The sequence below is a fragment of the Opisthocomus hoazin genome, chromosome 29 (genome assembly GCF_030867145.1).
Source record: "Opisthocomus hoazin isolate bOpiHoa1 chromosome 29, bOpiHoa1.hap1, whole genome shotgun sequence".
NCBI classification, from domain to species: domain Eukaryota; kingdom Metazoa; phylum Chordata; class Aves; order Opisthocomiformes; family Opisthocomidae; genus Opisthocomus; species Opisthocomus hoazin.
The window spans coordinates 1,373,495-1,390,038 of record NC_134442.1 but is presented as its reverse complement, the minus strand read 5'-3'; the positions used below and the strand labels follow the sequence as shown (position 1 = coordinate 1,390,038).

The 16,544-nt window shown below is 54.8% G+C and overlaps 1 protein-coding gene across 1 annotated transcript; it reads right to left on the bottom strand.

The window, feature by feature from the left end:
• Positions 1–905: 905 nt before the first annotated feature.
• Positions 906–15,193, bottom strand: LOC142364770 (acrosin-like). The gene is made up of 8 exons (XM_075444898.1): positions 15,015–15,193; positions 14,416–14,681; positions 13,970–14,115; positions 13,324–13,484; positions 2,802–3,002; positions 2,203–2,468; positions 1,757–1,902; positions 906–1,271 (listed from the first exon to the last, which is right to left on the bottom strand). The coding sequence occupies exons 1-8, from the start codon at positions 15,191–15,193 to the stop codon at positions 906–908; spliced, it is 1,731 nt and encodes a 576-aa protein (XP_075301013.1).
• Between the last annotated feature and the right edge of the window lie 1,351 nt (positions 15,194–16,544).

Genomic DNA, 16,544 nt, shown 5'->3' with positions numbered 1-16,544 from the left:
CACTGTAACTCCTGCCAGCTTTCTTTCATCTTTCCATTTAGCAAAGGCTTCAACCAGGTCCTAATCATCATCCCCAGAGTTGTCTGCATGTCGCATCATTATTTTGCATCCTCTTGCTAGCCTCAATGTGCCAGTCTTCTTCATGCCATGGTGGCTCTGAGCACGCTCCTGTCTGACCAGCCATGGTGTCAGCCCTGCTGAGCGACTCTTGCCCTTTGTGCCCTCCTTGACTGCCTGCAGCCCCATTTTGCCGGGCGTGGAAATCCTTGCCTTGCGCACGAGAGTGAATTGGACTCAGGCACGGTTAACTGTGAAACCTGGCAACTTTATTCCAAGAACTAAGTCAGCTTCAGCATTTGTGTGCACTGGGAAGTGTTGCGGAGGAAGAACCGGACTCGACACGATGATCAATGTGATCACGTACAAGCCGTTTATTAGCCTCAGATAGCTCACTTTTATATTCCCCACTACATACGCGGCGATTCCCCATTGGTGATAATCAATTTAACTCACATAGTAACTCGATTATGATTGGTGTGCGTCACTAGCTCACGCGCAGTGCTCGTGGCCTTCTTGCAGGCGGCAAGTTCCTCTTCGGCATCTGGGAGTTGTTTGTCTCTGCATTCTTACTTCCTCATTCCAACCGCAGTTTGTCCTCTGGATGCTCTTGCGGCCTTATGCTAAGGCTCTGCGGCCTTAGGCTAAGGCTTCATGGCCTTCTAGAGAAATGCTGGATTGCTCACATGTCCCCAGTCCTTTAATGCTTCATCCTCCACAGGGAGGAGAGCGGGCAGCACAGAGCAGGCCTTTGATGCTGAGGCTGCCTTTGGAGCAGCAGGCATTGCCCCAGAAGGAAATGATCATGGTCCAGTGCAGCCTGCGCTGGTTCCTGTTGATCCTGCTCCTCAAGCCTTTTTTCCCCTGAGGAATTGCAGGAGCTCCTTCAGAAGAGTAAAGAATTCCACCAGCTTCTGGCGTGGAAATGGACAGGAGCTAATGCTGCCCGACTGTGTTGGTGCTGGTGTTGGCCTTGGCCTCTGAGAGGGGCTTGAGGTGGAGAGAAAATGACTCCATGGCTGTGCTGTTGGACTATCTCTTCTTGCTGAGCGCAGTCCCATCTGTAGCAGGATCCAGTCGTAGAAGTGCTGCGTGGAGGTGTAGACTCCAGGCTGGTTTGGTCTGGCACAGCCTCTCCCCCAGCTGGTCACTCCAACAAGCCAGAAGTAGTCGTTGGTGTTATCTTTGCAGACCAGAGGACCACCGCTGTCACCCTGCAGCGGAGGAGAGAGGGTTAAGGTGGTGTTGGGTGGCCCCGGTCAGCACTCTGGCTGGCTCCTTGTCTCCCGCAGCAGCTGCCAGAGCTGTCCTGACTGCACACAAAGGCTCTGCTCAGGTGCTGGAGCCTACAGAAGCTTGTCTGGCAGGGGGTGGTGGGCCAGTCAGGCAGGGCTCTCTCTCTGTCCTCTTTGCACAGTGATCCTGGATGTGTGGAAGGGGGATGTTGCAGGACTGGGCTCTGGAGCTGTGGGCTGCCCAGAGCACTAGATGGGCTTTGTGGGCAGAGAGCCAGGCCTCTGGGACAAGGGCGGCCCTGGGCAAGGACCTGCATCTGGGCAAGGGGAGGTGAACCCCAAGAGTGGAGGGGACCCAGCAGTGGCAGGCTGACTTGCCAGGCAAAGCACGCGCTGGGGCAGGTTTGGGCGGTTGCCACAGGGCTGCCTGTGCTGTTGGGGGTGGACTTGTAGCACGCTCCTACCTGGCAGGTGTCGATGCCGCCCTGCGGATAGCCAGCACACAAGTTGTGGCTGTGGATGGCCCCTCCGTACCAGCGGCTGCTGTTGCAGAGCTTGATATCGATGAGGCGGACCTTGGCCTCCTGCAGGACATAACTTGGTCCCCCAGCTGTCAGCACAGAAAGGAGTTAACAGCCAGCAGCTCGCTGCCAGTTCTCCTCTCCTCCCCCCCACCCCCCCGGTGTCTGGCTGAAGCCCTGCCCTAGGGCTGGGCTTTGCGTCTCCAGAGGCACTGTGCCGCTGCTGTCTCCCTTCTGTCTTGCTTGGGGTAATGGGCCAGGCCCACCTCTCCATCGGCATGCACCCCGCAGCCCGACTCTGGCTTTCGCCTCTGCTGTCAGGAAGCCCACCCCGCCTCCCCAGTGTGCCCAGCCTGCGCTCAGGACACCACTCCCTTTTGGGAACTCACCTCTTGCAGTCGTGGAACCCCAGCCACTGACGTAGCAGCTTCTCAGCTGCGACACTCTCAGCCAGGCGTCAGGCACACAGGCAAGCTGCACGTAGTAGCCGCACAGGACAGGCTGGTCCAATTCCAGCAAGGCAATGTCGTTCCTCTGCGTGATGTTGTTGTAGTGCTCGTGAACCAGTAGCCGCTTAATAGTGCGCACTTGGGTCTCAGGGCCCAGCTGAGTCAAGTGGCTGGCCCCGATCACCACGTGCCACATGGTGATGTGCCTGCAAGGCAGGTGGAGAGAGGGGTCAGAGGGAGCGCAGCCACGTGCTGCAAGCAGCCCAGCAGTTGCCTGTCTTCTGCTGCACAGGGCAGAGAGGAAGGCAGCGCTACGGAGGGTGCGACTGCCCTAGCACGCCTTGGGCACAAGGAGTGTCGGGCGGGAGGCTGCTAGGAAGCCGTGGCGTGAGCCCAGCCCTCTCGCGAGCAGTGTCTCAGCTGGGCTTGGCAGTGCCCAGGCACTGGGCGTGCTGCAAGGAAGCGAGATGGCGCTAGCACGTGCTGCTGTGGAGCGGGCACGTGCTAGTGCTGTGGGGCTGTTCCCTGGTCCTCCTTACCCGGGCGTGATGAAGCAGTGGGCTGCTGTCAGCACCCACTGTGGGCTGATGAGCGACCCTCCGCAGACATGCGCTATGCCTCCTATGATGGGCTTCTGGATGCTGACGATCCAGGGCCAGGCCCCTAGCTGAGCATCGGTGCCACCCACGACGCGTGACATGCCGTAGTAAGAATCCATGGGCCGGTGCCCGCAGGTCCCTCTGTAAGCAGAAACTGATGAATGTCCTGCTCGGTGGCTTGCTGCTGTTGAAGCTGCAGGTCAGCCCCCTTCCCCCCCACCAGGCGCTGCATGGACAGCAGGACCGCGGAACCCTGTGGGGCATGCGTCCATCTACCCCTGTTTGTGCTTGAGCCCCGTAGGCGAGTTGTGCCAGCGGCCTGGCTGCTGGCAAGGAACTGAGGCTCCCACATGGCGTTTGGGAAGCTTTGGTGTGGCCAGGGGGAAAAGCGAGCACCCGCCAGTGAAGCCCACAAGGGCTGCCCCAGCTCCCTCCCAGAGCCTCGGGCCACTTACCCACAGTTGTCCCACATGCCGTACGCCGGCCAGCACACGGCCAGCAGGACCAGGACGGGGAGAAAATTCATGGCTGCCAGCGGCACGTGGCAGCTGCAAGAAGCGAGAGCTGGTGGCCAGCAGTGCAGCAGCCGACGTAGTGCCTGCAGCAGTCCCGTTGCCCAGGGAACCCTTGGCCCCGTGGCTGATGTCACAGAGTGGCTGGTTCCGGGTGCTGGGCACTGTGGATTCTAGGGGGGGGCGGGCAACATGGAGGGTTCCGAGTAGGAGGGGAGGCAGAAGCTGGGCTCGGACACCCCCAGCAGACCCCCGCTGAATGCTCTGCTTGCGGGACGAGGCTCTGCAGACCTCGTGGCAGGCAGCAGCGCCTGCCTCCCAGTGCTGCCTGCTAACAGCTAGCCGGGAAAACCAAGTGTGGCACCATAGCCTCTTTGGGAAGTTCACTGCCACCCCGCTCTGCGCAGCCACTTGCCACCAGGTCCTTCCCAAAGAAACTGACACCGCAGAACGGAACTACTACAGGCAGTAGGCACCTGGTTGGGGGCTGAAGAGCCAATCTGCTTACAGCCGCGGCAGGCAAGCAGGGATGTGCAAGCCAAATCAACCAAGTATAGCCAAGCACTGCCATCCTGTCCTGCACAAAGCACAGCGAAACACAGATGGAGCACGCTCCACGCTGGCTCTGTCTGCCACCGCAACGCCCTCTGACAGGCTCCGTGTCCTTGCTGTCTACCAGCTACATTGCTCTTCTGGGCCAACACTGGTGCGGGCAGTCGCACTGCCTGCTATGCGTGGCCACAGACGTGCAATTGGAAGCAGCATGGCTTCATAGGCACTAGAAGACGTCCCCAAACAAACCGCACTCCACGCTGCTTTGGTTTTCAAAAATTGACCTGAAGGTGGTGCCCGATATCTGCTTAAAGCAGGCAGAAGGTGGCCTTGGAGAACGTCACTTGTCTTCTGTGGATACTCTGTGATGCCAGCAGCAGATTTTTGCAGGTGGTTAAGAGGGAATGGTGTGAGAGGTGGGCACACTTCAGCAATATGTGAAGGAAGAGCTGGGGTCATTCTGGGGAGAGCACTCTGGCAGAGACAGCTTTGCTTGTTTGGCTGAGCCCTGTCCCTAATCACCACAGCCCCCAAACAGGTAGTGCAGAGGGGACGTGCCTAGGGGGAAGCAGCTCGGGGTATGCGTGGTCAAGCACCTCCAAGTCCTTCCTGACTCCAGCAGGTGGAGATGTGGCCGGTGGTTGGCAGGCCTGGTCCTCTTGTAAGGTCTGTGAATGCTGGGGCTGATCAGTCAGGTAGGCTGCAGCCACATGCCACCCACGGGACTGAAAAGGTCTCTGTCCTCTTGCTCGAGAGCTAGGCCAGCTTCAGGTTCGCTAGTGCACTGCGCACGCACACAGCGCTCCCACCAGGAGCTGGCCCGAGACACTCGGTCTTTCCAACTGCGGGGTCCCTATGACCTGTGTTCCCTTCTGCCATCGCCAGCAGCCAGGCCGCTAGACCCACCCCTCTAGCAGGTACAGAGCGGGGCCACACAGAAAAGGATGTGGAATGGCTCTCAAGAAGAAGGTCGGACAGGCTGTGGGGATTATTGAGAGGGCTTTAAACAGAGCTGGCGGGGCTCATTGAGAGGGCTTTAAACGAGGTTCAAAGGGGGAAGGGGACATCACCCAGCTCACTAGGGAAGAGCCCAGGTTTGGCGTGCCAGGGTCAGGGGTGAGATTTGCTGCCCAGCTCAAGTGTGTCTATACCAACGCACTTAGCATGGGCAAAAACAGGAGGAGCTGGAAGCCATTATACAGCAGGACGGCTATGACTTGGTCGCCATCACAGAAATGTGGTCGGACAACTCGCATGACTGGCATGCTGTCATGGATGGCTACAGACTCTTTAGGAAAGACAGGCCAACAAGGAGAGGTGGTGGAGTTGCTCTATATGTGAGGGAGCAACTGGAATGCATTGAGGTTGGCCTGGGGGCAAATGAGGAACGAGTTGAGAGCTTGTGGGTAAGAATTAAGGGACAGTCTCACACGGGTGACATTACAGTGCCACCTGACCAGGAGAAGGAAATTGATGAGGCTTTCTACAGGCAGCTACAAGCAGCCTCAAAATCACAGGCCCTGGTTCTCATGGGGACTTCAACCACCCTGACATCAGCTGGGAAGACCATACAGCTAGGCAGGCACAATCCAGGAGGTTCCTACAGAGCATCGACGATAACTTTCTGACGCAAGTGGTGAAGGAACCCACAAGGAAAGGCACTCTGCTGGACCTTGTATTAACAAACAAGGAGGGACTGGTGGAGGCTGTGAAGGTCGGAGGTAGACTCAGCTGCAGTGACCATGGAATGGTCGAGTTCAGAATCCTGCATGGAGGAAGCAGGGCGATAAGCAGGATCAAAACCTTGGACCTCAGAAGGGCTAACTTTGGCGTCTTCAGGGAGCTACTGGGAAGAATCGCATGGGCCAGGGCTTTCGAAGGCAGGAAGGTCCAAGAGTGCTGGTCGCTGTTTAAATGTCACTTCCTCCACGCTCAGGAGCGGTGCATCCCCCTGAGAAAGAAGTATAACAAAGGAGGAAGGAGACCTGCATGGTTGAACAAGGAGATTCTAGTGGAGATCAGGTGGAAGAGAAAGGTCCGTGGAATGTGGAAAGAGGGGCAGGCCACTTGGGAAGAGTACAAAAACGTGGTGAGAGCGTGCAGGGATGTGACGAGGAAGGCCAAGACCCACTTGGAATTGGAGCTGGCAAGGGATGTCAAAAACAACAAGAAGGGCTTCTTCAAGTACATCAGCAGCAAAAGAAAGGCTAGGGACAATGTGGGGCCGCTGCTGAATGAGGTGGGTGTCCTGGTGACAGAGGATGCAGAGAAGGCAGAGCTACTGAATGCCTTCTTTGCTTCAGTCTTCAGTGTCAAGGCAGGCCCTCAAGAATCCCAGGCCCTGGAGGTAAGAGAAGAAACCTACAGAGAGGACGACTTTCCCTTGGTTGAGGAGGACTGTGTGAGGGATCGATTAAACAATCTGGATACCCACAAATCCATGGGCCCCAATGGAATGCACCCACAAGTGCTGAGGGAGCTGGCAGATGTCATTGCTGAGCCACTCTCCATCATCTTTGAGAGGTCCTGGAGGACAGGAGAGGTGCCCGAGGACTGGAGAAAGGCCAATGTCACTCCAATCTTCTAAAAGGACAAGAAGCAGGACCCAGGGAACTACAGGCCGGTCAGCCTCACCTCCATCCCGGGAAAGGTGATGGAGCAGCTTATCCTGGAGGCCATCATCAAGCAAGTGGAGGAAAAGAAGGTTATCAGGAGTAGTCAGCATGGCTTCACCAAGGGGAAATCATGCCTGACTAATCTGATAGCTTTCTACGATGGCATGACTGGCTGGCTAGATGAAGTTAGAGCCGTGGATGTTTTCTACCTTGACTTCAGCAAGGCTTTCGACACAGTCTCCCATAATATCCTCCTAGGGAAGCTCAGGAAGTGTGGGCTAGATGAGTGGTTGGTGAAGTGGATTGAGAACTGTCTGAATGGCAGAACTCAGAGGGTTGTAGTCAGCGGCGCTGAGTCTAGTTGGAGACCGGTAACTAGTGGTGTCCCTCAGGGGTCAGTACTAGGCCCAGTCTTGTTTCACTTCTTCATCAACGACCTGGATGAAGAGTTTGAATGTACCCTCAGCATATTTGCTGATGACACCAAACTGGGAGGTGTGGTATATACACCAGAAGGCTGTGCTGCCGTTCAGCGTGACCTGGATAGGCTGGAAAGTTGGGCAGAGAGGAACCTGATGCGGTTCAACAAAGGCAAATGCAGAGTCCTGCTCCTGGGGAGGAACAACCCCATGCATCAGTACAGGCTTGGAGTGGACCTGCTGGAGAGCAGCTGTGCGGAGAGGGATCTGGTTGTCCTGGTGAACGACAGGTTAACCATGAGCAAGCAGTATGCCATGGCTGCCAAGAAAGCTAATGGGATCCTGGGATGCATTAGGAGGAGTGTGGCCAGCAGGTCGAGGGAGGATTTTCTTCCCCTTCACACTGCCCTGGTGAGGCCCCATCTGGAACTGTGTTCAGTTCTGGGCTCCCCAGTTCAAGTAAGATGAAGAGCTACTGGACAGAGTCCAGCGAAGGGCTACGAGGATGGTGAGGGGACTGGAACATCTCTCCTATAAGGAGAGGCTAAGGGAGCTGGGCTTGTTCAGCCTGAAGAGAGAAGGCTGCGAGGGCACCTAATATATACTTACAAATATCTGCAGGGTGGGTGTCAGTAGGATGGGGCCAAGCTCATTTCAGTAGTGCCCAGTGACAGGACAAAGGGCAACGGGCACAAACTGAAGCACAGGAAGTTCCGTCTGAACATGAGGAAGAACTTCTTCCCTCTGAGGGTGACAGAGCACTGGAACAGGCTGCCCAGGGAGGTTGTGGAGTCTCCTTCTTGGATATATTCAAGACCCGCCTGAACAAGGTCCTCTACAGCCTATAGTAGGTGACCCTGCTTGGGCAGGGGGGTTGGACTAGATGACCCACAGAGGTCCCTTCCAACCTCTACCATCTGTGATTCTGTGATTCTATGATCAACCTCCAACATGCTTTGTTTTTTCAAAATTTAGTTGATACTGGTTCAGACAATTACCAGAAAAGTTAGTGCAGTCATGTTATGACAGTTCTGAATTTCTTCAGTCTAGTCCTCTCAAATACCCAAGCTGCACACAAGCCTCTTTCAGACAGTCTGTTTTATCTATTATTGCAATGTCAAGATAGTCCTTCATTTGTTACAGATCGATTGTAAGGCTGGATTGCATTTTGAGATCTTCAAGATAAATCAAACCCCGGGATCAACCCCACAGATTATATAACATATCAAATTCAAAGTAAAAAAATAACAATTCAGGGACAAGAGCAGGCCAAAGACATCTTCATGAGGCAACAACACAGGAAGCGTATGTGGAAGAAGGTAAAAGAAATTTGAGAGAAGATTAGTTAATATTGGTGCAGTGCTCTGAAGATCAGAAGTGTGAAGCATGAAGTGTACCAAGGAGTGGCAGAGGAGGGGTGGGCACTTGGCCCATGGGGCATGGGAGTCTGTGAAGCATGGGCAGCCTCCATCCACAGGCACAAAGCTGAGTCTAGGGAGAGAAGGCTGAGTGAATTTTGCGCTTTATTTTATGGTATGGCATTTTCTGTATGTATTCTATTGCATGGCATGGTATTTATTTTTCCTAAGTATTGCATGTGCTGTATGGTATATACAGTATGGGGTTTATTGTATTCTATGGTATGGTCTGCTGGTTTTTATTGTATTCTTTGTATTGTAGTTTGTATTATATTGTACTGTATGTTATCTATTGTATGGTATGGTATTGTATGGTATAATGTTACACTGCATTTTGTATTGCATTTTATGTATTTTATGTGTCATAATGTATTTTACGTGTTCTCTTTAATGTATTGTACAGTAAGGCATTGATGTTATTGTAGGTATTTTATGTATTATTTTGTACAGAATATATGGAATGGTGTTTCTTGTACTGTATTTTCTCGACTACTGGGATTTGTATTGTCTAGTATGCATTGCATTGTCTGTCACGTATGGTATATGGTGTATTGTATTTTATGTTCTGCACTGTATCTATTGTATTCTATTTGATGAAGGTTAGGGTATGCACTGTACTGTATGCAGGCATTGTATGTACTGCATGCTGTGTCGGTATTGTATTGTTTATCGTGTGGTGCCTACTGTGTGTTGTATGGTATTGGATGATACGGTGTTGTATGGTGTGGCGTAGATTGCCTTGTCTATATCCTGTGTTTGTGTTGTAGGCATTGTATTTTGGTTTGTATTGTCTTTAGTACTGTATGCATTTGACTGTATGCAGTACACAGTGTATGCTGTAGCATGTGTTGTATGTGATGCGTGTGTTGTATTTTCTATTGTATGTGCTGTGCGTGTTGTGTTGTGGTGCTGGTGTTGTATCCTATATTGTGTTGTATGTCATGCTACGGCATTATTGCAATGCATGTGTTGTATTGTACGTATCGTATGTGTTGAGTTGCATGGTATGTATTGCAGGGCCTGGCGTTGCGTTTATTGTACGTACTGTATTTTTTATTGCATTGACTGCTGTATGGTGTTTTGGTTTGTATTGTGGTTTATCACAATCAAAATCAAGTGTTATTAAAGAAAACAAGCAGTCTGTACCGCACCGCAAGCTAATAAGCTTAATGCCTTGGTGATGTGTTTGACCTTTGCTTCTGGGACTTTTTTCCCCTCTTCTTACTCATTCCATGTTGACTCTGCGAGGAGTCTCCTCTGTGTCTTCCTTCCACTCCAGCCTTCTGCTGCAGGCAAAGACAACAGACATGTCTATGCCATGCAATATTGTGCATTTTAAGAATTGCAAGGCACTCTCACGATCTACTTCTGTCAGTATGACATGGAATTGTACCTTGCAGAAAGAGCTGCTTCGTTGCCTATGTATTGTACTGATTTTAGCTCTGAGCACAGTGCCATGCTGACACAGCTACACGTGGCTTCCAGCTCAGGGCCCGCTTTTTTGTCACTTCCCTGGGAGATCTCTCATCTCTATTCCACTGTGTGACATGTGAAAAAAAGAGAAGTGATCGAGTGTGGTGCTGTTCTAACTTATATTTCAGCATCTAAGGAAACAGGACAAAGCCAACTCAAAACATTTCAGACATCGCTGGAGACTTCAGATGGTGTCTTGATATTCTAAAACGTTTTTAAATTGTACGTTTTTCTAAACAAACTGCTGGGACATGAGGCTAAAACTTTGGTGGTGTATGAAAATGAATATGTGAATAGTCTTCAGACTGCCTGTAAGGAATGGAGAGTGGTAACACGGGGTCCTTCTCGTGCTCCCAGGCGAGAGGCACCTTTATGGCTGGCAGTAAGAAGGGGTTTTAGCCAGTGCGTCCTTCTGCTGCCTCTTTTCCCAGCACCCACGCACGAATTACAAGAAAAGGAAAATGCAAGCAAATCCCTCTTGGTAACAAGAGAGCCGGGTGTGGGACCTGTGGCTGAGCTCGGGACAGGGAGCACCCCTGGAGCAGCCTTGGGGCTTGCTGCCAACTGCCTTCAAATGAGCTCTCCCAGCAGGTTGGTGCCCAGGAGTTACTTGGAGTTTTGCTCTTCTCCTTCAGGAACCACGTTCGATGCCAAGCACACCCAGAGCCAGGAGAGGACTTCTAGGACAGCTGGGGCTGATGGTGACAGTTCCCACCAGCTGCCCAGGCCAGGGAGATGCAGGTGAGATAGCAGGGAGGAGACACCAACTAATTGCCTCTTCTCTTGCAGGAACAGGCTTTAGCAGCAGGAGAGAGCCAGGCACAAAGGGCCTCTGAGGTCAAAGAAAGTGTCACGCAGCCAGAGCACAAAGAGGCGAAAGGAGAGAAATAGGTGCAGGTCCCATGGCTGGGACAGTGCTTTCAAGGTACCACCTGCCATCGAAACACAAGAACAGCGAAAGGCACTGGCAGGTGATGGAGTGACTGGGAAGAGTGCCTGGCAGAGGGAAGAGCACTGAGAGACAGGAGACAAGACAGAAACGGAGGTGAACCTGATGGCAGGTTGAGACTGAGGGTCTACCAGCTACATTGCTCTTCTGGGCCAACACTGGTGCGGGCAGTCGCACTGCCTGCTATGCGTGGCCACAGACGTGCAATTGGAAGCAGCATGGCTTCATAGGCACTAGAAGACGTCCCCAAACAAACCGCACTCCACGCTGCTTTGGTTTTCAAAAATTGACCTGAAGGTGGTGCCCGATATCTGCTTAAAGCAGGCAGAAGGTGGCCTTGGAGAACGTCACTTGTCTTCTGTGGATACTCTGTGATGCCAGCAGCAGATTTTTGCAGGTGGTTAAGAGGGAATGGTGTGAGAGGTGGGCACACTTCAGCAATATGTGAAGGAAGAGCTGGGGTCATTCTGGGGAGAGCACTCTGGCAGAGACAGCTTTGCTTGTTTGGCTGAGCCCTGTCCCTAATCACCACAGCCCCCAAACAGGTAGTGCAGAAGGGACGTGCCTAGGTGGGAAGCAGCTCGGGGTATGCGTGGTCAAGCACCTCCAAGTCCTTCCTGACTCCAGCAGGTGGAGATGTGGCCGGTGGTTGGCAGGCCTGGTCCTCTTGTAAGGTCTGTGAATGCTGGGGCTGATCAGTCAGGTAGGCTGCAGCCACATGCCACCCACGGGACTGAAAAGGTCTCTGTCCTCTTGCTCGAGAGCTAGGCCAGCTTCAGGTTCGCTAGCGCACTGCGCACGCACACAGCGCTCCCACCAGGAGCTGGCGCGAGACACTCGGTCTTTCCAACTGCGGGATCCCTATGACCTGTGTTCCCTTCTGCCATCGCCAGCAGCCAGGCCGCTAGACCCACCCCTCTAGCAGGTACAGAGCGGGGCCACACAGAAAAGGATGTGGAATGGCTCTCAAGAAGAAGGTCGGACAGGCTGTGGGGAGTAGGGACAGGGTTCAGCCAAACAAGCTAAGCAACCGGCACTTTGCTTATGCTCAAGGACGAGCTTCTTGAGCCCCCCTTCTCTCCATTTTCCACACTTATTCATCCCCCTCGACTTCCTTGGCTCCTCACTTTCTCTGCCCTTGTCTCCTCCCAATCAAGGGACCTAGCCCCGCCTACTAGTCCCCCTTGCTCCCAGGTCTGTCACATCTGGGAACAGATTGGGTCTTTCAGGGGCTGTTAGCTAGGTCATCTTGGCCTTGCGTGGCATTACTGCAGTGGTTTCCTGGCTACAGCTGTCCCTGCCAGAGTCCTCTCCCCAGAATGACCCCGGCTCTTCCTTCAGATATTGCTGAAGTCTGGCCACCTCTCACACCATTCCCCCTTAACTTCTGGTGACATCTGGCTCTTCCTCATGGCACTGTAACTCCTGCCAGCTTTCTTTCATCTTTCCATTTAGCAAAGGCTTCAACCAGGTCCTAATCATCATCCCCAGAGTTGTCTGCATGTCGCATCATTATTTTGCATCCTCTTGCTAGCCTCAATGTGCCAGTCTTATTCATGCCATGGTGGCTCTGAGCACGCTCCTGTCTGACCAGCCATGGTGTCAGCCCTGCTGAGCGACTCTTGCCCTTTGTGCCCTCCTTGACTGCCTGCAGCCCCATTTTGCCGGGCGTGGAAATCCTTGCCTTGCGCACGAGAGTGAATTGGACTCAGGCACGGTTAACTGTGAAACCTGGCAACTTTATTCCAAGAACTAAGTCAGCTTCAGCATTTGTGTGCACTGGGAAGTGTTGCGGAGGAAGAACCAGACTCGACACGATGATCAATGTGATCACGTACAAGCCGTTTATTAGCCTCAGATAGCTCACTTTTATATTCCCCACTACATACGCGGCGATTCCCCATTGGTGATAATCAATTTAACTCACATAGTAACTCGATTATGATTGGTGTGCGTCACTAGCTCACGCGCAGTGCTCGTGGCCTTCTTGCAGGCGGCAAGTTCCTCTTCGGCATCTGGGAGTTGTTTGTCTCTGCATTCTTACTTCCTCATTCCAACCGCAGTTTGTCCTCTGGATGCTCTTGCGGCCTTATGCTAAGGCTCTGCGGCCTTAGGCTAAGGCTTCATGGCCTTCTAGAGAAATGCTGGATTGCTCACATGTCCCCAGTCCTTTAATGCTTCATCCTCCACAGGGAGGAGAGCGGGCAGCACAGAGCAGGCCTTTGATGCTGAGGCTGCCTTTGGAGCAGCAGGCATTGCCCCAGAAGGAAATGATCATGGTCCAGTGCAGCCTGCGCTGGTTCCTGTTGATCCTGCTCCTCAAGCCTTTTTTCCCCTGAGGAATTGCAGGAACTCCTTCAGAAGAGTAAAGAATTCCACCAGCTTCTGGCGTGGAAATGGACAGGAGCTAATGCTGCCCGACTGTGTTGGTGCTGGTGTTGGCCTTGGCCTCTGAGAGGGGCTTGAGGTGGAGAGAAAATGACTCCATGGCTGTGCTGTTGGACTATCTCTTCTTGCTGAGCGCAGTCCCATCTGTAGCAGGATCCAGTCGTAGAAGTGCTGCGTGGAGGTGTAGACTCCAGGCTGGTTTGGTCTGGCACAGCCTCTCCCCCAGCTGGTCACTCCAACAAGCCAGAAGTAGTCGTTGGTGTTATCTTTGCAGACCAGAGGACCACCGCTGTCACCCTGCAGCGGAGGAGAGAGGGTTAAGGTGGTGTTGGGTGGCCCCGGTCAGCACTCTGGCTGGCTCCTTCTCTCCCGCAGCAGCTGCCAGAGCTGTCCTGACTGCACACAAAGGCTCTGCTCAGGTGCTGGAGCCTACAGAAGCTTGTCTGGCAGGGGGTGGTGGGCCAGTCAGGCAGGGCTCTCTCTCTGTCCTCTTTGCACAGTGATCCTGGATGTGTGGAAGGCGGATGTTGCAGGACTGGGCTCTGGAGCTGTGGGCTGCCCAGAGCACTAGATGGGCTTTGTGGGCAGAGAGCCAGGCCTCTGGGACAAGGGCGGCCCTGGGCAAGGACCTGCATCTGGGCAAGGGGAGGTGAACCCCAAGAGTGGAGGGGACCCAGCAGTGGCAGGCTGACTTGCCAGGCAAAGCACGCGCTGGGGCAGGTTTGGGCGGTTGCCACAGGGCTGCCTGTGCTGTTGGGGGTGGACTTGTAGCACGCTCCTACCTGGCAGGTGTCGATGCCGCCCTGCGGATAGCCAGCACACAAGTTGTGGCTGTGGATGGCCCCTCCGTACCAGCGGCTGCTGTTGCAGAGCTTGATATCGATGAGGCGGACCTTGGCCTCCTGCAGGACATAACTTGGTCCCCCAGCTGTCAGCACAGAAAGGAGTTAACAGCCAGCAGCTCGCTGCCAGTTCTCCTCTCCTCCCCCCCACCCCCCCGGTGTCTGGCTGAAGCCCTGCCCTAGGGCTGGGCTTTGCGTCTCCAGAGGCACTGTGCCGCTGCTGTCTCCCTTCTGTCTTGCTTGGGGTAATGGGCCAGGCCCACCTCTCCATCGGCATGCACCCCGCAGCCCGACTCTGGCTTTCGCCTCTGCTGTCAGGAAGCCCACCCCGCCTCCCCAGTGTGCCCAGCCTGCGCTCAGGACACCACTCCCTTTTGGGAACTCACCTCTTGCAGTCGTGGAACCCCAGCCACTGACGTAGCAGCTTCTCAGCTGCGACACTCTCAGCCAGGCGTCGGGCACACAGGCAAGCTGCACGTAGTAGCCGCACAGGACAGGCTGGTCCAATTCCAGCAAGGCAATGTCGTTCCTCTGCGTGATGTTGTTGTAGTGCTCGTGAACCAGTAGCCGCTTAATAGTGCGCACTTGGGTCTCAGGGCCCAGCTGAGTCAAGTGGCTGGCCCCGATCACCACGTGCCACATGATGATGTGCCTGCAAGGCAGGTGGAGAGAGGGGTCAGAGGGAGCGCAGCCACGTGCTGCAAGCAGCCCAGCAGTTGCCTGCCTTCTGCTGCACAGGGCAGAGAGGAAGGCAGCGCTACGGAGGGTGCGACTGCCCTAGCACGCCTTGGGCACAAGGAGTGTCGGGCGGGAGGCTGCTAGGAAGCCGTGGCGTGAGCCCAGCCCTCTCGCGAGCAGTCTCTCAGCTGGGCTTGGCAGTGCCCAGGCACTGGGCGTGCTGCAAGGAAGCGGGATGGCGCTAGCACGTGCTGCTGTGGAGCGGGCACGTGCTAGTGCTGTGGGGCTGTTCCCTGGTCCTCCTTACCCGGGCGTGATGAAGCAGTGGGCTGCTGTCAGCACCCACTGTGGGCTGATGAGCGACCCTCCGCAGACATGCGCTATGCCTCCTATGATGGGCTTCTGGATGCTGACGATCCAGGGCCAGGCCCCTAGCTGGGCATCGGTGCCACCCACGACGCGTGACATGCCGTAGTAAGAATCCATGGGCCGGTGCCCGCAGGTCCCTCTGTAAGCAGAAACTGATGAATGTCCTGCTCGGTGGCTTGCTGCTGTTGAGGCTGCAGGTCAGCCCCCTTCCCCCCCACCAGGCGCTGCATGGACAGCAGGACCGCGGAACCCTGTGGGGCATGCGTCCATCTACCCCTGTTTGTGCTTGAGCCCCGTAGGCGAGTTGTGCCAGCGGCCTGGCTGCTGGCAAGGAACTGAGGCTCCCACATGGCGTTTGGGAAGCTTTGGTGTGGCCAGGGGGAAAAGCGAGCACCCGCCAGTGAAGCCCACAAGGGCTGCCCCAGCTCCCTCCCAGAGCCTCGGGCCACTTACCCACAGTTGTCCCACATGCCGTACGCCGGCCAGCACACGGCCAGCAGGACCAGGACGGGGAGAAAATTCATGGCTGCCAGCGGCACGTGGCAGCTGCAAGAAGCGAGAGCTGGTGGCCAGCAGGGCAGCAGCCGACGTAGTGCCTGCAGCAGTCCCGTTGCCCAGGGAACCCTTGGCCCCGTGGCTGATGTCACAGAGTGGCTGGTTCCGGGTGCTGGGCACTGTGGATTCTAGGGGGGGGCGGGCAACATGGAGGGTTCCGAGTAGGAGGGGAGGCAGAAGCTGGGCTCGGACACCCCCAGCAGACCCCCGCTGAATGCTCTGCTTGCGGGACGAGGCTCTGCAGACCTCGTGGCAGGCAGCAGCGCCTGCCTCCCAGTGCTGCCTGCTAACAGCTAGCCGGGAAAACCAAGTGTGGCACCATAGCCTCTTTGGGAAGTTCACTGCCACCCCGCTCTGCGCAGCCACTTGCCACCAGGTCCTTCCCAAAGAAACTGACACCGCAGAACGGAACTACTACAGGCAGTAGGCACCTGGTTGGGGGCTGAAGAGCCAATCTGCTTACAGCCGCGGCAGGCAAGCAGGGATGTGCAAGCCAAATCAACCAAGTATAGCCAAGCACTGCCATCCTGTCCTGCACAAAGCACAGCGAAACACAGATGGAGCACGCTCCACGCTGGCTCTGTCTGCCACCGCAACGCCCTCTGACAGGCTCCGTGTCCTTGCTGTCTACCAGCTACATTGCTCTTCTGGGCCAACACTGGTGCAGGCAGTCGCACTGCCTGCTATGCGTGGCCATAGACGTGCAATTGGAAGCAGCATGGCTTCATAGGCACTAGAAGACGTCCCCAAACAAACCGCACTCCACGCTGCTTTGGTTTTCAAAAATTGACCTGAAGGTGGTGCCCGATATCTGCTTAGAGCAGGCAGAAGGTGGCCTTGGAGAACGTCACTTGTCTTCTGTGGATACTCTGTGATGCCAGCAGCAGATTTTTGCAGGTGGTTAAGAGGGAAT

Bases quoted from the DNA above. Each gene is read 5' to 3' on its own strand.
- LOC142364770 (XM_075444898.1), bottom strand. From the start codon at position 15,193: ATGGATTCTTACTACGGCATGTCACGCGTCGTGGGTGGCACCGATGCC. The intron at 14,116-14,415 runs GTGAGTTCCCAA...CTGTGCTGACAG, and splicing joins GGGTTCCACGACTGCAAGAG to CTGGGGGACCAAGTTATGTC. The intron at 3,003-13,323 runs GCGCTCAGCAAG...TTCTGCTTACAG, and splicing joins ATCCTGCTACAGATGGGACT to AGGGACCTGCGGGCACCGGC.